This window comes from Populus euphratica, unplaced genomic scaffold, assembly GCF_000495115.2.
Source record: "Populus euphratica unplaced genomic scaffold, PopEup_1.0 scaffold25.1, whole genome shotgun sequence".
NCBI classification, from domain to species: Eukaryota; Viridiplantae; Streptophyta; class Magnoliopsida; order Malpighiales; family Salicaceae; genus Populus; species Populus euphratica.
This window is the reverse complement of record NW_011499851.1, coordinates 2,664,601-2,686,266: the sequence shown is the minus strand read 5'-3', so window position 1 is coordinate 2,686,266 and position 21,666 is coordinate 2,664,601. Positions and strand designations below refer to the sequence as shown.

At 31.8% G+C, this 21,666-nt stretch overlaps 1 protein-coding gene and 1 long non-coding RNA gene across 2 annotated transcripts; one reads left to right on the top strand and one right to left on the bottom strand.

Annotated features, from left to right (window-relative positions):
- LOC105121597 (uncharacterized) lies at positions 1-507 on the top strand. The gene is made up of 2 exons (XR_841570.1): positions 1-41; positions 128-507. It is a non-coding gene; the product is annotated as an uncharacterized LOC105121597 (long non-coding RNA).
- Positions 508-2,097: 1,590 nt separating this feature from the next.
- Positions 2,098-8,075, bottom strand: NRT1.5 (nitrate transporter 1.5). The gene is made up of 5 exons (XM_011020307.1): positions 7,924-8,075; positions 7,494-7,608; positions 4,494-4,711; positions 3,676-4,241; positions 2,098-3,419 (listed from the first exon to the last, which is right to left on the bottom strand). The coding sequence occupies exons 1-5, from the start codon at positions 7,948-7,950 to the stop codon at positions 2,549-2,551; spliced, it is 1,797 nt and encodes a 598-aa protein (XP_011018609.1). The 5' UTR covers positions 7,951-8,075; the 3' UTR covers positions 2,098-2,548.
- Positions 8,076-21,666: the final 13,591 nt, after the last annotated feature.

The following is a 21,666-nucleotide window of genomic DNA, read 5'->3' as shown; positions in this document are numbered from 1 at the left end:
ACGCAGAGGAGACCTTCTCTCGAGCATTCAAGCTGCTATTGGTTAGCGATTCTTCCATCTCTCTTGTTTCTACAGTTGGAAAAGCACTTCATGAAATTAATCTTTTCAAATATTTTCCATGCTTTAGAATAAAGGTCAATTGATGGAAGGACAGCACGTTACCCTTGTCCAGAGTGGAGCACAACCTATCTGGCGTCTAAAATCTACTCATCACATTCAAGTTTGCAAGGTCCAGTCCTAATTTTGTAATGATAACGGGTTTTTGTTTGAGCAGCTGATATTTATTTTGAACGTTATTTTATCTTTGTTTAATTACTAGTTTTGTTGTTCCGAGAGTGAACTTGAAAAAATCCTAATGAGTTTGAATACCTCAAGGGCAATTTTTTTTTGCAAAGATGTTGATGTGGAAAAAATTACTCTACTGATTGGATTAGATTATATGTTATGAAGATCACTAAAGTCCTGCGACAATTCTTCTGGTATTTTGAAGTGCTATTTATTTTTGACTTTTTTTGGTTGTCGCTTTGTCCAAGTCTTTGTTTATTCATCAGAAATAAAGAGTCCCACTCCAGCTATGCTGTCAACTTGAGTCAACCTTCTCAGTTGTCTATCTTTGCTGATTCTCTCCTAGACTTGTGGGTATTATAATTGAAGTTCTGCACAGGTATCTTTATCTAGCTTTAGTTTTATCCTAATGAGGTTTGCTTTTCTGACCACTAATGTATTATTTTTTGATTTTATCTGAATCATTTACACTTTAACATGATTTCACCATAATGTTCTTTTCGGACCCTCTATTTCAGAACAGATACGTTGTAATTGTTTTGCCTTGTTGGTGGCTCCTATCTGTCTGAGTCCATTACTAATTGGTAAAAAAAAAACATAACACTTTGATAGTGGTTGGGACTATAATATTGGTATAAATTGACAGCCCGATATCTGAGTGGAAATCCATGATCATCCTGCACTGTTGTCTTGGCCCTTCATGATCTACCAGGGTCCATTTGTTAGGACGCGACAATCTCAGCGTCATTCTCGGCCACCCTGGAACTTCAATTGTTGTTCTTTGAGCCAGCAATGTATTCAAAGTCAGCATTTAGAGTGTTCCTAAGGAGCACACCCTGATGCTCAAGGCCTGGGTTGCCTACTAAGAGGCATTAGGTTTAAACCATGGGAGGGGTGTACGTGTCTCGTGACAAAAAAAAACAAAGAACTCTTGATTGAGAAGAGCAGGCCCCTTTTCCACCTTTCCAGACACTTGAGAGTTCTCATCTACTCTCTGCATGAAGAAATCAGACTCAAGGTACTTGCCATATGATTTGGCTGAACAGAATCCTCGATGCATTTGTGGACCTCTCTTTAGAATATAGTGTTTTGGAGACAACAAAACCCTTGGTGGAGTCAATTCTGTTTTAATAACCAGAAGGTTTCCATCAACCCCCCCCTCCTTTTTACCCCATGAATTTCTCTAGACCGTAAAAACATAAAATTTCTGTCAGAATTAAGAGCCACCAGGACATCTCTGAAACCTAAGCCTCGTAACTCCAGCTTATGTGTACTGTTTATTCTCCCTTTTATACCCTCATCAGAGAACCTTTATTAAGAACCTTTACTGTGAAACAAGTCGTAACAAATAATTGAACTACTGTCACCAGTATTACCGTGCGCACTGTATAACAGCGCATTGGACTTGATCTGGATTTATTCATTTCCTCCTGAGTGCTCTTGCTCCCTTGAAACCAATCTACACTTGAAACCTAGTAGGCAGAGTGAGGTTTTATGATTACTGACGTGTATATCTTACAATGCTTTACCAGCTTTAGCTCTTGTGACCAATTTCAAATATGTTTCACTTGGTTGGCATCTGTCCAAGTTTAGTGTTCAAATCTAATTGGTCGTTGTAATTATAGAATTAATGCTTGCATGAGCACGAGAAAATTGCTGTAGGATTATCAGTGAAGCAAGCAAGAATTACGTTGTCTTATCCGCCCCAGGAAGGATGGCTTCGCAGTCCAAGTGCTGGTGGTTTGCGTGAAGGGGCTGGAGAAGTGCAAATTTGGAGAGAAGATATACTGCTCTTATTATTGTCAAACACAATTAAATATATAATAGGAAATCATTCTAGAAAGACAGCAATCAAGCCAACTCATTTTACATAAAATTCAATACAAACTGATGCTAGTTCCATGGCTTGCAATAGAATCAACGGGTTAGAATGAGGTAAGTTGAACCAAAAGCTGCCCGCCTCATTATACTCTTTTCTACTTAACCTAACTTCAGAAAAACTCAGAAACAGAGTGAAAAGGGGAGTATGTTGCAGAAACTGAGACAAATGGGTGTCATGGGAGTTCAGCGAAAAGGTCTTGCACTCTCCCCTTTAGACCCACCTTTTCCTTTGATACAGGAACTTTCTGCAAAATGTTAACGGTCACCCCAATCCCTCCCTCTTATATATATATATATATATATATATATGTATGTATGCATTTGTATATATATGCTGGTACCATAAGCATTAACATTTTTCCGTGACATTTTATTTAGTACATCAGACTCTGAAGTTCTCTTCCTGATCATTCAGCTCGCACTTTCCTTCCAGTTGGATAGACTTGTACCACCTAGCACATGCCATATACACAACTAAGTCTATCGTTGTCAAGGTTGCTAAGAGGAAGTAAAACCTATCCAGGTGACCTTTGTTCAGATTTCCGGGGATCCATCCGGGCATGTGATCCTCAGTCGAGATCTTCATAACCATAGTCACAAGCAAGCTACTCACGTAATTCCCTAGCGAGATAGATGTCATACAAAGTGCACTCCCGAAGCTCTTTAATCCGTCAGGAGTTTGTGCATTAAAGAACTCCAGTTGACCAACATACATGAAAACTTCAGAAGCTCCAATAAGTGCATACTGAGGAACTTGCCAGAAGATGCTCAAAGAGCTTGAGCCTTCACAGTGTGTGCAGTCCTTTCTTGCATACCTGAGTCTATAACACTCCACAAGCCCAGCCGAAATCATTGCCACTATTGCTATCACAAGGCCAACACCCATTCTTTGAAGTTCAGTTAGTCCTTTTGAACCTGTCTTTTTAACTCTGCTTACAAGTGGATCAAGAACTCGTCGATATAGGAAAATGAAAAACGCAACACTTAGAATATCGAAGCTAGACATGCTGGCAGGAGGGATTTTGAAGTTTGCTACTGTAGTTTTCATTGCAGCTCCCTGCTCAACAAACAGAGAGGCCATCTGTGTGAAAACCACTGAATAGATTATGGTGCAGAGCCAAATTGGGAGTAGTCTCAGTATGCATTTAACTTCTTCTACTTGTGTAATTGGGCAGAGACGCCATGGGTTGCGACAGCCCCTCTTTTGATCATCAATATCTCTTGAAGAGATAAAAGCAGCTCTATCCAAGAACCTAAAATAATACGTGGATGAACACGGGTTAGCATTGTTATTGATCAAAAGGAACTTGCAATGCTTGTTTCACGGAGTCTAAGATACCCAGTTTGTTCGAATCACGATAAACTGGATAAAATTGATTCCTATAAGTAACGTGTAATGGATGTCAAACTACCCAAACAATCTAGATTTTCTTTTAGTGAGGATTATCAGTTCTGTGGAATTTGAATAAATTAAGTTCATGAGTTCGTGACCTATCTCTCAATACTTACTTGAATCCATCAGTGTGGAGAATCTTTCTGTTGCCATTCATCGAGCAATCTTTTGCATGGACATTATACAGCTCCTCCTCTCCATCTCGTGGCATCTCTAGCTTCCATTTCTTCATTGCAGCGATGATGACTTGGCACAACCTGGAGAGAGGGTTACCACTTGGTTTGAAGTGCCGGTATCTAGCTGTTCCTCCTAGAAACAAGACCAATGCTGCTAAGGCAGAACCTGCAGACGCCCAGAATCCTAGTGCCCACGCCCCTTCATCCTCAAAATACCCCAATATGGTGTTGGAAAAGAGGGAACCGAGGTTCAAAGCCAGGTAGAAGTAGCTAAAAAATGTAACCTTGGAATGTCCTTCCCTGGGGTCCTCTTCATCAAACTGATCAGCCCCAAATGTAGCAATGTTAGGTTGATACCCTCCATTTCCCAGAGCAACGAGGTAAATGGAGAGGTAAAACAATGAAACTTCCATGCTTGAATGGGATCCACATGGAGTCAGCTCATTCCCACATCCTTTTGGTCTGATTAAGAAAAGGTATGACGAGAGTGATAGGATTACTAGGCCCTGCCAATTAAGACACAAAAGAAGCAATTAGAATATGTATACAATTAGATCGCAGCATCTACACACTGCCTAATGTTTTAGATGTTAGTTTTCGTAAGCAGATTCGCTGACGTTCACTCGATTAATTACATGCACAACTTAATGGATTAAAAGCTTACTGTGCAAATCTTTCTGCAAATTTTGAGGCGAAATATGCAAGCTATACTTGAATGCAGAATGTATTAGAGAAGATTCGGAGTCAAAGTAACTTACTATGACAAAGATGACCTGAAAAATTGCACAGGTTTTGTATCTTCCCCAGTAGGAATCGCTGAGGAAAGCACCAACAAGAGAGAAGATGTAGACGGTCCCGGTCCATTTGCTAACGTTATTAGCAGCATCGGCATTGCTTTGTTGCAAAACCCTTGTCAGGAACAGAACTAAGTTCACACCAACACCAAAGAATGCAAGTGTTGCTAGACCTTGGTTCACTGAGATTCACAGAACAGAAACAAACACAGAATTCATAGTTTAGAGGCTTTATTTTGTAGGGATTTCTAAACCAGACAACTACAGGTACAATATCTTAAACGTTTGCTTCAATGACAACTTTAATGGATTAATCATTAATAACATCGAGTGGAAATTACATTTGTAAAGCGGGCTAGATTGCTGATGGATTAAGGTTATACTACATAGCAAAGTTCTACAGGGTATAATGCAGGTTTTGTATATTTCCTTCATTACCTTCCATTTCTGCAGAAAGTAAAAGAAAGAGCCCTGTAACAACTAATTAATTTAGGAGCATTGAGTATAGTTTATGTTTTCTGTTTTTTTTTTTTTTTCAAATCATATATTAAAAACAATAATAATAATAATGATAATAATAATAACCACTATCACAAATTTTGTAAACCATTTGTTAGGTTTTGAGAAATTCCGTAACTCGTTGTTGGTTTTTTACTTTCTCTAATTAGTAAATTAAGTTAAGAAAAGATCATATCTCATCGTATTTCTAATTAATGACCAGAGCTGGAGAACTCCTCGACCATGTAGTTCAATGGGTACCTGTATTTTTCCTCTAGCAGGAAGGAACTCCAGTAAGCAGGGCTTATAGCTTATGTTGTCTTTTTGTTATTAAACTGTGTTTAAAAATAGGTTGAAACTGTATTTCTTGAAAACTGAGTTTTAATCAAATTAAACAAAAAATGAATGGGATATTTTTTTTTTAATGGGATTCGGACAGCATAATTAGGCCAAATGGACCTTCCAAACAAAAAAATAAAATAAAATAAAAATTAGGTTGAAACTGTATTTGTTGAAAACTGAGTTTTTAATCAAATTAAACAAAAAATGAACGGGATAATTTTTTTTTTAATGGGATTCGGACAGCATAATTAGGCCAAATGGACCTTCCAAACAAAAAAATAAAATAAAATAAAAATAATCCCAGCCAGCTGAACTATATCCCACCAAAGTTTCGGATCCACAGAGAGTGGTGTGCCTAGAAAACAAATTGGGTGACTCAAATCAATCAATCTGGAAGATCGAAACGTCTCATCGACAATATTTTCGTCATATGCTCTACCAGCTACTGAATTTAACGGTAACAATCATTTCCCATTATCCTCACACACCTCTCATCATTCATGTGCTGGGGAAGTTCATATTTAGCAAAATGACAAGCACGTTAGAACTTGATATTTTTGTCCTACTTTGTATAAAAGAGTGACAAAGATCTCTGCAAGAATTAATTTCAAGTACTTCAAGCGACTTCAACCACGTATTTCACATCTAATTTGCCTTAGAAACTTCTTTCTAATTGCTTCTTCCAGAGTCCCCCTATTGCTGAATTTTAATTCCTTTGGCCAACTAGTGAGATTTTAACTTTAATGGGTGTAAAGCAAGAGAAACAGGAATTGATTGCTGCCCTTCGCTTTATCTCTCCTTCACTATCTAATTAAAAAGAAAATTCCTTTCTTTCATTTTTTTCCCTGCTTGTTGAGCGTCATGATCTCTGTAGATGACAAAAGTGACGACCTTTTGCCTAAGACTATGACAGGATTTTCTGCGGCTGACCTAAGCAAATCATGATCTATAATCAGGCTATTTTTTTTATATAATTATTATTACTAGTCACTCCTTGAAACTTATTGGTAAGGTGAGGAGCTTATAATCGTTTGCCAAGGTACATCTAGTAGTAAGTCCAAGATAATCACCTGAATTCAGGATAATTATGCAGTCTATATGCATGCATGCGCATGGCCATGGGCATATATAGGCCTGCAACATGTATCGTGCTGAGATCAGGGTTTTTTCGTTTTGGGTTGTAAACGACACGTGGCAGAAACCCAGATCATGCAAAGAAGTAGACATAGTTACGTGCCAGGTAAGATTTTAATGCATGCTTTCCTCACCCCACTTTCCATGGTGTCGTGTAGTAGTCCTGGAAAATGGTCGCTAACTGGCAAACTCAGAAAAGAAAAGAGTTCCTTCCCGTGCTGTCTCTATCCCTCTCTAAAACTCCAGTGGATTTTTTCTTGTTCCTATCCATATCTAACCAAGCTATGTCTTGCTGTTTGCATTTATTGGCTGCCTTAAGGGCAGCATGTAGCCAGAGTCCAAGTTTGCATTTAGTGGCTGCCTCAAGGTTGGCATGTAGCCAGAGTCCAACACCTGTTCTCCGTTTCAGTGCTCCTCCTTACACGTTCATCATTTATCTTTATCATCTTTTCCAAGACTGGAAATTTTATACTGCTTGCAAAGACGAAAGGACCATGTGCTTATCATTACAACCCATCTCTCTCTTCTTTTTCCCAAAGAAATTTGGTAAATCAAAAGGAGGGCATGACTATTTACAAGAACATATTTTTCTCAGCAATTTCTACATATAAAATAAGCATGTAAATGATACACACACGTATATTTGGGTGGATAGATCATGGGACATATTCCCTAGTGCGTTAGGACCAAGCAATAAAAATATAGATCGATGTGATGATATGACATATACCACAACATGCACCCATAATACTAGGAATTTGGATTTTGGGCCCATGAATTTCTAGCCAGAAAAATAACATATACAGTACCTGTGACAATGACCATTTAAAGTAATCGACAGGGCTGCTTGAATTTAGAAAAGAATGCAGAACTGGGAGATATTTCGAAAGGGAAGAACAACCATAGAAAAACTAAGCAGTATTCTCATAGAGAAAAGTATTATTTTTGGTCATCTTTAATTATTTTATGCTAGTTAGGATTTGAACTTACAAAGTATAATAATTCCAGCAACCCATTGCCCAGATTTGGCTTTGACAGCAGGACGACCATGCCAATCAACTGTTCCATCAAAAGTGCATTCTTCTCGTCCCTCTTTGAACTTACCCTGCATATGTACATTTTCATCCCATTGTAATACAGCTAGTAAATTCATCTTCAGGACCAAGAAGAAAAACAAATACTAGAACTTAAAAAGTATAATCACAACCGCACAACATCAATTATAATGTCTGTGTTTCATGGATTGCAGTATGGTTTAAGCCAGCCAAGAAATGGGAAAAAAAGAGAGGGTAAAAGCTCTTAAATTAAAATCATCTCTGCGTACGTAGTGGGGAAAAAAAGGAGGAGGAGGAGGAGGAGCAGCATATCAAAAAAGACTTATAAGGAGATCCAAGAGAACAGCTAGAAGGTTTCAACTAACCTCCTTACAAACCTCCAAACAAGCCATTAACGATGCTGACAAGAGAGAGCTGTATAGATAAAATGCTTGATAAGAAAAGAGGAAGGTGTTTTGTGTCGGTAATGAGAAAATTAACAAAGACGAAGAGAAGGCAGGTTGGGAGTGAACGAGAAGAGGAAGGGTGTATAAATAGAGAGTGAGCGGGGTGGTATGAACGGTGCAGATTTTAGAGGACAGAAGGAGTGGGGGTCACCCACAGGAAAATAAATTTTATTGGGAATAACTAATGATTTACTATTAGATATTTTTCAAGAATTATTTTTTTAAAAAGACAAATATAAAAAAATAAAATCTACAAATCTTAAATAATAATAAATATATCTCCACTTAAAATTTTCTTATTTTAATTATATCTCTTTTTTTATTAGAACAAATTTTATAAAAAAACTAATAAAACATCATTAATTATTCTTTAAATATAATAAAATTACTCATGACCCCCACGTGTTAAATCAATTAAATTAATGTTTATGCAGTCATATGTAATATGCAAGTTGTTTCAACTGAGAAAATGATCGTATTTTTTTTTGTTTTTTTTTTTAATATACCTTTTCTCTCTCACTCCCCAATCTCTCCATTTCTGTGGCGTGACCCTTTTTGAATTTTACTAGCGGTAATTGTAGCATTATAATTATATTATATTACAATTCCTTTTAGTGGCAAAAAAAGACAAATCTATTGTGGATTCTTATCGTGCACCCACGGTGTATTTTCTATTAGGTCTCTAATTTTTTTAAATTAGATTATTCAACTTTATTGCTTTGTAATTTTATCTAGTATAATTTTATATGCTAAGATTTTTTTTGCTCAGTTTGCTTGCTTTTACATATGCGAAGTATCAAAGAATATTCAACATTAGATTAGAGATTAATATTACAAAATAAAATTTTAGGTTAAAATTAAAAAAAAATGAAAAACAAGCACCAAATTTTACAAAAAAAACATAGCCCCTTTCATTTTCATTTCCAAAAGCATGAAAAACTTTAATTTGGTCCATGGAGTGTTAATTTATGTATATTTGATCCATGTTATTTTATTTTTTAATCATGTTTCACTCTAAAAATTTATTTTTATCCCATTTTAGCTTTTAAATGTCAATAAAAAGAGGGAGAAGGTCGTTGAAAAAGATAGAGGGAGAAGGTCGTTGAAAAAGATAGAGGGATAAGTATTTTACTGTTTATATTCTTGTCATAAAAAACAGATGTTGGTGTCAATTTATTTATTTTAGAGAAGAAAGTTCAATATAAGTGATTTTATTTTTCAAACATGTTGGAAAAGATCTATGGTTTTTTTTTGGGGGGGATTGATTTATAGTTTTTTAAACTATTTAAATGGAGATTTAAATGAAAATAGCTCTATAAAGGTTTTTAAGGTATTTTAAAAATATTTTTAAGTTAAAACAAACTAAAAATTAAATATTTAGGATCCGGGCCGTTGACCTAAACTTTGGGTGGTCAAAATTTGAATTAGAAAGTAACGCGTACTCTCTATTCTATTAAGAAAAAAGATGAATGATGCAACATTCATCCATTTTTTAAAATATAAAAAGTTAGGTAAGCGGATCTAGAAAGGTCTATGCATACCTAAGCCTAAGTTTTTTTGTTTTTTGTTTTTTTTGTTTTTTAAGGCTAATTATGTGGTCTGTCTTTCTAGACTCTACACATATAACTTTTAATCTTTTTTTTTTAAACAAAGAAATTAGAATAAAATTACCTTTAAATAAATTTTTAAAATTATGTTGAAATAGTTATCCAATTACATTATAGTTTTCAATAAATTGGAGTTTTAATGGTAACATTAATAATTATATTATGAATATTTATATGTTAATCTAATATGTAGTTTTTTTTTTAAATATTGTTTATTAATATTCAATGAAAATAAAATATTTATTTTGTTATTTATATAATTCTCTCAAATTTTATTATCCTTATATATATATATATTTCATTTAGGGGCGTTAGAATAATAGATTTGTGAGTTTTATATTTTTTTTAATCCAAACTTGTTTCAATGATTATAATATTAAAAAAATAATGCTTTTCAAAAAAAATAATTCTTTCGTCAAAATGAATAAGTGAGTTCATCTATTATAATTTTTAATTGGTGGCCTATTTAAGCTCTATACACGATTATAGCTATCTTTGGGAAGATCAAAAGCTTTAGCCTCGACATAGATGCGATGACGATCCTTTCAGATAAAATAATGATGTAATAGAGGCACGATATCTCTTGTCAAAGGTGTAAAACAACCTATCAACCTTCTCATCTTATCTAAAAAACAGTTCATATATTCTAAAACTTTTATCCTTAATTCTATCTAGCTAGTTTCATTCAATTGGATATTATCATGTACAAGAAAATTATGTATGAAAAAATTAAAAATTGATCGAAAATTTTAAAAAGAAAGAAAGAAAACCCCAATAGGAAAACAGGTTGGCTTATTTAGAATTTAGAATTAAATTAATTAATGAAGGTTATTGGGTAAAGTGTATAATTTATTCCTCTAATTGAAAAAAAAGAAAGGGTTTTTGAAATAATAAATTAAATTATTATTTTCTAATAAATAAATAAATAAAGTTGTTTTAAATAAAATAATTTATCAAGGTAAAGTATATATTTTCCCATAATTTTAATTTAATTAAAATTAAGGTTTTTAATAGTTTGTTAATTCTTACATATAATTTTCTCATATCTTATTGTCCTGAAATCAAATAGAAAGATATAAACCACAAAATAACCTATAATACAAGGCATAATTTTCTAAAACAAATATTCAAAAACAAATTCTATGAAAAATAAAAAAAATATAAAACTAAAATGTACCATTAATTAACCTATATATGTATTCACGAGTCTTTGCATAATGTTTTTTATGTTTTTCTTTATACCATATTTAACACTATTTGATATCGTGGTTTAGACATTCTAATACCATATAAAATATTCATCTTAATTTAAAAATTAAAAATTTAAATTGTTGGATAAATTCTCAAAAATAATTTTATAGTACTTTTATTCTTAGATTTGATATTTATTTGTTTGTTTTTTAATAGTTTTGATAAAAGGATATTAAAATCATAAAAAACAAATTAAAAACAAAAAACTCAGATGCAACATCAATTTAGATAAAAAAGCATTCTAGAAACCACGAGTATATTTGATAATATAGTGCAAATTATATTTAATTTTTTAGCACGAGTATGTTTGATAATATAGTGAAAATTATATTTATTTTTTTTTTGTTTTTATTTAAAATAATTTTTTTTTATATTTTCATATTATTTTAATGTGCTGATGTTAATAATACTTTTTTTATTTTAATATATTTATAAGTAAAAAATATTTTAAACTGCCACCGCAATTACAATCTTAAACAAGCCACATATCAACCACATTACCAAAAATATAATAATCATATTCGCAACATTAGAAAATTGTAAGAATTGTTACCAGATATTCTAAACATTTTGTTGATAAACACAACACTAATATCCATTCCTAAACTATGTGGCTATTAAAAAATAATATAGAAATCATTTCAAAATAATCTATACACAAAGGTATTTTAAGATTAATCATTTCTTAATTTGGATAAAGACCGAAGCTATTGCAAAATTAATTTGTCATTGACAGTTTGAAGGCACTAAATCAAATAGTTTCCTAGAACTGCCCGTGAGTTCCATTTTGGTGCCCTGGAATCTGATAGCTTTAACATTTATACTCAATAAATGAGAGCACAATACACTCTCAGATTCATTAATACTCAATAAATGAGAGCACAATATATATTCCCAGATCATGTGTGAAATTAACAGCAAAGGAAAAGAAAACCCTTCCAGTCTCTCCTTAGATTCCCCACCTTTCCCCTCTTTTGTCTGTTTAGCTACTTGATTAGTGAACTCATTTAGATTCATGTTCCAAGAATGAATTTCCTTAACTGTTTTTTGGTGGCTAAAATCTAATTTCTCTTCTACCATATACTGATATCAAGTGTGTGTCTGTGTGTGTGTGTAGTGGCAGCTTGCTAGATGAGTGATGCAAGATAATCTTTGAAGTAATTTGTTTACTTAGTTGTTTTTATTTCTAAAAACATGCAGTGATTAAGGATGAAAGACGTGTGAAGATAAACTATAAAATTAACTAGTGGTGATAATGTTACATAGATAAATTGAAGAATTATCATATTAATTAGTGAAGAAGAAGAAAAAGAGAAAAAATGAAGGATTGTGAGGAAAGTGATCATAAATTTATAGCTATGTTTGAGAATTTGTTTCAGAGTCTTAAACAGATGAAACAACTTTTTAAATGAGATGAATATCATATAAATTTTAAGAATTTTATTTATGATGAGATAAATATATGTTGGTATTCTCTACTAATATATAATGTTTATTTTGATGATAATTGTGTTGATAATAATAACATAAATAATAATAATAATAATAGAAATGATGATATGATCATTAATGCTTTTATTGATAAGTTAGAAACTGAGTGCAAAAAGAACATGAAAGGTTTTCAACAAAAAAATTATTTATTTAAGCTATATCAATTCTTTTGGATTAAAAATTTACTATTATCACAAATATATATTTGTTCAAGAGTTATATGCATACAATAAATATTCACCAAGAAAGTAGGTGTTTGCAATTTATTATTCTAGAAGTAAGTAAAGGAGAATTTTTTTGATAATTGATGTTTTTTATTCAAAATTTAACATGAAAAGATTAAAATTAATATTTAAAATTGTTATATACTTCAAGTGAAGATAAAAACGAGGTTGGAATGTCTTGACTGGACATTCATGGATTTAAGACAAGAACAAAACATTTTTCTTTACAGTGTTTGTATTCTTCTCATGTGGTTTAAGAATTTTATTTTTTCTTATTCATTTTAGGCGCAAGAATAATACAAATAGAGTTGTTTAATTTATATTTCCAAAAATTACTTACAAAAAAATTCAGTAATATAATTTTGTGTTACTTCTACTTGGTGTTTTTTATGTTATTTCTGCATGTCAATGAGCTACTAAAAATATTCTCTTTTGCATAGCTTTTTGAATTTCACGACATCTACAAATGAGATGAATGTGTTCTTAATTAAGTGTTCAAAAGTGTCAAGTAGGTTTAATTTCTAAGCATAAAGAATGAACTACTCGTAATAATTGAAGTTATCTCGAGGAATAAATGAATTTGTTATCCAACAAATATACACTACTTTGATTTGCATCAAACATCTTTGCTTTTTCGGCTCAATTATTATGAAGGATATGATTCCATTTCCATTTTTCTATGTTTTAGTTCCAGTTGTTGACGCCAGAGATTACACAATTTTCTCTCCTTAGTGGAAACATTGGCATATTACATGTTCTAAATGAATATGATGTTGAATAATATGTGCAATACATCTCTTCTATGATGCTTTGTGCCTCAACTTGCAAAGACATTCCTTTTATATCAGGAGGACGAATATTTAGACTCAAAATCTAGCATACTGCAAACGCCTCATTCAACTAATGAAACAATTGGCACATCTTACTGACATCTTAAAAGCTAAATGCAAGGTTTTTCCCCCCTTTACTTTTCATGTCTCCTTTTCCATTATGAAGCTATTTTCAAAGGACATTTTTCCATCTAGGCATTGATGTTCCAGAGTCTAAAGATACTCAAAAATCAAGCCAAGAAAATTCATGTGTAGAGTCCCTGTTACAGATCTTAGGCCTTCATAGATATATTGTATTTTACGCTAAATGATAATAATATCACGAAATTCTAGTGATCATTCACAAATCTAAAGATATTGCAGAACCCTTTTTTTATACATCAATTGTCTTCAATGTTAAGGGGAAGATTAAAAAATATTAAGGGTATTTTAGAATAAAAAAAGGAGGTTTTTGTAATATTCACTTAAATGATTTTTTCTTTTTTTTTAATATTTTGAAATTTATAGATGATCACTATAATTTCATATATCTCAAAGAAGTTATTATAATTTATCATATAGTTTATTTTGTGAAGTTTAGAAGAATCATTAATGGTTGAGGAGGCGTGTCTTTTTTATTTCTATTTTATCATTAGAGTTTTAAGTTCAATTATTTTAGGCACGCGATGATGACGAATAAAATTCTTGATGCGAAAGGTCTCTGCAAAAGTGAATTAAGGTATCTCTCTAGCCACGAAGCCATGAAAAAAAAAAATCCTTCAATTACTCTAGTCTGTAACTTCAGATTTATGACGTTGCACCCAACAATGATTTCTGGGTTTTATTTTATTTTATTGAATTGAAAGGAAAAATTGAAAAATAATTCAAATTAACAAATAAATTCAAAATAAATAAAAAAACAAAGAATACGAATTCCCAACAAACTCAATGATTATGGATGTAATTTTTAAAAAATAATGAAAAATAACTGAAGCCAACTCGATCCGAGCTTTAGAATTTTATAACACATATCATGAGACCATATCACAACATCAAAGTCTAACCTAAAAAAATAATAATATAAAATTTATAACCATCCAAAATAATTAGGGATAAACTTTAAAAACTAAATAAAAAAAGAAAGTAATTTAAAAAATATAGATTTTAATATAAAGAGAACCAAATTTGACACAAAAATAAAATAAAACCAAAATCATAAAGAATGAAATTGAAAAATAATTTCAATCTAGAAAATGATAAGAATAACTAAAAACAACAATCTAAAGAATGAATATTATATTTGATATAAAAATAAAATGTCAAGGGATAAAATTTAAAGACAAATCAATTAAAGATAAATCAATTCAATAAAGAATTTAAGACCAAATACATCATAATCAAAAGAATGAGGATAAAATCTAATATAAAAATCAAGTGAAAAGAGATAAATTTGAAAAAAAATAACTTGATAAATAATTCAAGACCAGATACACTGCAATTAAAAAAATAAGGACTAAATTTGACATAAAAAATCAATTATAAAGGGATGAAATTAAGAAAAATTAACTCAAAAAATGATTCAAATCCAAATACATTACAATCAAAAGAATGATGGCCTAATTTAATGTAATAAACAAATAACTAGACCTTCTTCTTCTTCTTTTTGCAATAGACAACACGGTTTTTTAGGAGAGAGGGAAGGAGGGAAAACCACTTGGTCGGAGCTCCTCTGCATACAGCCTCAGCACATGCGCCTCGCCACCATGCTTAGGGTGGCAAGAAGTATTGAACGCCACCTTGAAATGCAGTGTTCAGTACTGTTTTGATGGTGCACACACCTTCCAATGGGTGTAGGTGACGCCCACTTGCTGACATGCGCAGCCATTAAAATGCAGCGTTCAGTGCTATTTTGATGGTGCACACACCTTCCAATGGGTATAGGCGGCGCCCACTTGCTGGCACGTGCCTGGCATGTGTTAGTCATTTTCAATATATATATATATACTTATTAATTTTCATGGATAAGTGATAAAACTGAATTTAATAGGATAAAAAAAACTCCCTAAAAGATCTAAAAAACCTTTAAAAGCCTGAAAAAAAACATCTGTATAGGCTTGGGCTACCATGCATAAGCTTCATTACTACCAAAAATGGATGGGCTCGAGCGTGGTAGGGCGAGCCCATGTTAGTCCCATGTCTAGGCAGGGCATACGTTTACTATTGCCCAATATTGGGCACGTTGTCATGCCCAACACCTAAGCACCCATATGGCCTCGAGCTATCATGCCTGAGCCAAATGTGTTTGGGTCTAGGCAGCGTTTTTAGATCAATTTTTCATATTTAATAAACTCATGCACCTTCCCCAAGTCCAACATTTATTTGAGAATTTTTTCTAGGACCCTATGAAGGTCCCTGAGTATGTTGTATTGATCAAATACATATTATTTTAAGTAGAATATAATTCAAAATATCATAAGGATAGAATTACAATTTAGCTTCTCATTTCCACAAAAAAAAAAAACACCTCTTGAGGTTATGCCTTGGAAGAACATAATTTGTTATGGAAAGAAAGGAAAATTAGCAATAAAATATATTAGTTCCTTCAGGATTACAAAAACAATTGGGCTAGTAACTTATAAACTAGCATTGCTGCCTCATTTATCTAGGATTTATGATACATTTCATGCATCACTACTTTGAAAAGCTGAATTGAGTCCTTCTTGAATCCTATCGCAAGTCCTAATAGAGATAAAAAAGGATTTAACACTTGAGGTAAAAACTATAATGATTGTTGATCAAAGCAAAAATATATTACTAAACAAAAAAGTTTCTTTAGTGAAAGTACCGTAAAGGAATTCCCAAGTAGTTGAGGAGACTTGGGAAAATGAGGTAGCAATGAGAAAAAAAACCTGAGCTTATTCCTAGATGAAGGTATGAATTTGAATTTAACAAACAAATTTTTAAAAAGAGGGGAGAATGTAAACCACAACGTATTTACATTAATGTAATTTTTCAACCAAAAAATAATAAATTAAAAGGAAAAAGTTCATGACTAGGGCTAAAAATTCCTAGTTAATTAGCATAAAACCTTGAATGAAATAAAAAATAAATCTATACATGAAAAATATCGATGCTTAGAGACTTGACCGAAATAACTTGTGGGATATATATTAAATGAGTGGAATTGTTATAAATAGAAAGAAAGCCCTTATTTCACATTTCAAAGCAAATCAATGGTATTAGAGATGGAGGGAAAACATGGATTTCTTATTCTTTTTCTTCATCTTCTTCATTTCCTTCATTTAGGTGGAAAAGATAGAGTGAGTTTATGATTTTTAACAAGAAATCAAACTAAATTAGGAAACCCTAAAGAGAGAGAGAGGTTGGGAGTTTGAGTATAGATAGAAAAAAAATGTTTAATTTGAAGAGAAAAAGGAGAGTTCTTGGGAATTCTTAAAAGAAGCTCCTATATTTGGATTAAGTGGTTGTAGTAAGAGGTTTCTTTTTCAATTAAATACAATTATTTTCATCATTATGGACAGGAATTTTTTTGAGTTTATGAAAATTTGAACATAAATGCCAAATTGTGTGATTTTTGGTTTTGTTGTTGTTTAGATAACATGATTAAGTATTAATTAAAGAAAAAATAAAAATTAGTTTTGGAAATTTAGACAATTAGTGGTCAACCGTGTTTAGGGTTACTAAGAGATTTGGAAACTTAGTTAAATTGAGTTAAGCTTGATGTTTTAAATAATATTGAGAATGCTTAAGATTGGTCTTGAATGTTATAATGTGAGTTGCTAAAAGTTTACATAAATATGGTTGTATGTTAAAATGATGAAAATATGAAAATTTGATAAATGGTGTGATTTTTTTAATGTTTTAATGATGTTGTGGTGATGAAATTGTGTTTAATCATGATTGTGATTTATGTGAAATAGAATGCTTAGATATTGAGTTATGTTTATTAAATATGGAAAGATGAAAGTATGAGAATGGATAGAATTGTATTAATGATGGTGTTTTGATGATGTGACTATGCTTAGAAATTGATTGAGAGTTTGTAATAAATGGTAATGCACATTGAATCTTGATTGACATATTAGAAAACATATGTTCGATGTAAAAGAGTAGCAAAAATATGGAATTATATGCTAAATACAAGTTGAAAATATAGGATATTGTTAGGTCTCAGGAGCTGTAGTGTGAACTAATAAGTATATATAGACTATTATGACATCATAAAAGTGTGAGAGTAAAAATATGGAATTGTATGCTAAATACAAGTTGAAAATATAAGATATTGTTAGGTCTCAGGAGCTGTGGTGTGAACTAATAAGTATATATGGACTATTATGACATCATAAAAGTGTGAGAAATATGGACTATTATGGTATTCATTAATATGCTTACATATACATAGATTGTTATGACTGTAGTTAATATATATGAGTATGGACTCTCATGGCTAAAAGAATACATGTGTGTGTATGTTCTGTTTATTAAGCTAATTGGTGCATATGATTTAATATTACCATTAATTTGAAACAAAAAAATGGTTAAATTTGTTTATATCATTGTTGAAGAATAGATTGAGTTTGTGCATGTTATAATGACTGAAATAGGCTAAATTTATGCAAGTATTTATAGTAATTTGTGCACTTATGTGTTTGGGTTAAATTAATTGTTAAATGAATGGATATATGTGTATGTTTAGCCAAACAAGATGTCTAGAGTGGGACTCGTTTTTTTAGAAGCACAAAGTTAGGTTTCGCCTTTTATCCCTTGATATTTTTAAGTTATTCTTATAAATATCAGATTATGAATAGTATATGTATATAAATGCATGTTTGGTAGGGGAAAGTTGATATAAAAAGAACTATGGGAGGGGGGAAATGATATAAAAGGAAATATGTTTTAAGTGCGGGAAACTTGATAATGAATTAACTATGCTTTTAAGATGGGAAAAATAGATATTGAATAAAATATGCCATCGGGGCTAGAAAAATTGATATATATATATATTCAGGGCGAGAAAATTAATAAATGAATGATCTATCACTTTCGGGTGAGAAAAATAGATATTGAATAAAATTTACCTTCAATGTAGGAGAACTGATATCGAATGAATTATACTTTTAAGCAATATATAATGAAATATGTTAAGGAAATTCATCCATAAAAAAACAAAAAAGAATGAAATTGACAACACAATAGAGCTAATATATACTCCATAAAATACTATGGATTTTACGAGTTCTTAAAGAGTTATAGTAAAGTCACATTAGTGACTAGCATGTAAGTCAAAATTTTTATAAATTATGTATCTTGCAAATCCTCCTCATTTGTCAACAACATCTTAACATCGGACTCGAGCTTTCCTAGATTTTTACTTTAGATAGTAATTATGTAAAACTTAACCATATTATATTTATATGTTTATTTTATGCATTTTGACTAAAATAACTTTTGGATTCTAGAGAGAGAATGCGATCTCTTATTCTTACAGGGGATATAATTATCTATTTGATGTAAAGCTTCATTCAATTTTGGGTTTGTCTGAATAAAATATATATGTACGTATGTATTGTGTGTAATTATGTACATATTGATGGATTGTGAGCCTCAAGCAATTTTTATGTGTGAATTGGTTGCATGATTAATACGTGACTGAGTTGTCTTTATGTTTGTAGGTTTTAATGCAAGATAAAATCTTGAATAAAGCTTTTTACATTAAATTTTTTGTTGAAATTTTATTGAACTGGAGAAATTTATTATTTGAAAATGGAAGATCCTGTATAGATTAGATATATGTGTTATAAATTATCCAAAAAATCTACCTGTATAACATATAATATAATGACATGAAATAAGGATAAGACAAAAAAATATATTGTACATGAATTTAACTGTTTAAAATTAATATGAAAATTCAGAACGTTCCAACCTTAATCCTTGTGGTTTTTTTATGAACCTCACCAATCATAAAGTATATTTTTGTGTCAACTCACTAGGTAACGGAGAATGTTTATTTAAACAATAAGAGCCCGCAAATGCACGGTTGAATGATTTGGGAAACAAGTGTGAACTATATATATATATAGGTGTAATGTTGGTTTTATAAAAATATGTGTTTCAGGATTAACCCAACGCCTAAGATGCCTAGCATAAAATAAACTCTCCTGCCAATCCCATTTCAAATTTAATTCATAATTCTTACCATATTCAATTGCCTTTTTCATCATCAAATCACTCAACAAGTTGGTCGAGGCTTTCAACTAATGATTTTTAACTCCATTAATTTTCATTATGTTTCCCGGGATCCCAATAAACTCCGAAAGAAGTCCTAGTCTGCTACTTTTAAGCACATAGTTTTAAAGATAAAAAGCTTAATATATAACAAGGAATACAACTGTTAAGCATGATTAACGCACACCTTCAGACCAAGAAGAAGAAAAAGAGAAAGTAAAATGGACAACTTCACGATAACCATGTGGTTGATCCGTGGGAAACCGAGGCATTACATAGAAACAATAAGGACAAATTAAGGATCGATCGTCATGTAAGCACGACAATGCTAATATATAAGAATACCATTTAGAAAAGAAGTCATAATAGAAATCTATAATAGAAAACCACATATCAATAAACTATCAACAGTCCGGATTTTCCAGGTAAATGGCACGTTTTATATTTTATACCACCCACTAGATGATAAACGCAAATGGTATATATGTTTTGTAGCATATATTGCTCCAAGCAATCCTTGCAAAATATTTCTCTTTTTTTTTCTTCAAATGATGTATCATAATTAAATACCAGACAATTAAATCAATTATCCTTAGCCTCATTGTAGAATATTTGTTTTTGGCAGATGATAGATCATGCTTAAATACAAGACAATTAAGATCAATTATTGATGCATGTTTTTGCTAATCTAATTAGATCTAATTAGGTCATCATAGTATATCCCTTCTCAAACCAACAATATAAGAGTGAATTTAATGTTATTGAATTTACATCTGATTTTGTATCCACTCATCAGCTTCACAGCATAAAAGTAACTAGCATATTTTGCTAACTAATTTATTTTAATTTCAATCTTGAATTTGGTCATCTACTCAATTTGCAAGCAGCCTTGTGAAAATGCAATAAGAATATAATTGGAAGAGCCGAATTGGCTTGTAGTTAATGGGATCATGAAGGTTTAAATCTTGAATAAGTTTACTAAATCTCAAGATTTAAATAAAAGGGCCAGCTTGATTTGATGCATGACAAAAACAGCGGTGTAAAAGTCAATGAGACGTGACATGAATAGCTTGGAGGCATGAACCTTGAGTCAAATTTGTTCACTGAAATTGAATGAATCCTTCCACATGATTATGAAACGCAATAGCTCGTATTTTGTCTGTGCAATGACTTATCTACCGATCGAGAGTTTCAATGGCATTTTGATACGCAAGCACACACTATTCGATCATTTTCCTTACTATAAAGTTGTCTTGATTTTAATATGAACAAGGCGTACAATGTGAATCCCACAGCAATTAATTGTAACTTCTTCTCTCACAGTTTTTAAATGCAGAGGGTCCTTATCAACGACGTCGGATTCCACTCATTGCATTTATAAAAAAAACGTCAACATCTTTACCAAATTAATGGAAATATACATCTTATGAAAACATTTCAAAATCTTGATGATGCAAAACATTAATTTGAAGGAGGGGGCAATGACCAACTTTTACAATCCTTTTTTACCAGCACATTTCAAACTCTTGATTGGTCCATGGCGCCCCACTCCGAGCGGTGCCCCAGATGTAGAGGCAGTCTTCTAGGGGCTCCATGGGCGATTTCTCCGTTCATGTCAACCAAAGGCCCAATCATCAGCCAGTCAATTGTTGCGAGGCTTCGTATCAATACATTGTTACGGGGAAAAAAAACATGCTCACAGCATCTTATAAGCAATCTTGCTCTCATTTGATGATGGTTCATCGTGAGTAGCATAATTAACCAATAATTATTTGTATTCTGAAAGTTCTTGTCATATTTTTGAAATTGTTTTCGTTAATTTGATGGTGGATAATATATGTCATGATATTAATCAGGGGGTAATCATGATTAACTTCAGTGAGCTCCATGTGAAGAATTACATGGCTACTGAGCCACTAATTAAAACCGGGGCCTAGCTAGCCACAGAAAAAACTAGTACTAGTGCTTTGGTTAATTTCACACCACAAGTGCGTAGAGGCTTGTCTCCATTTAAATTATTTCTTTAGCGAA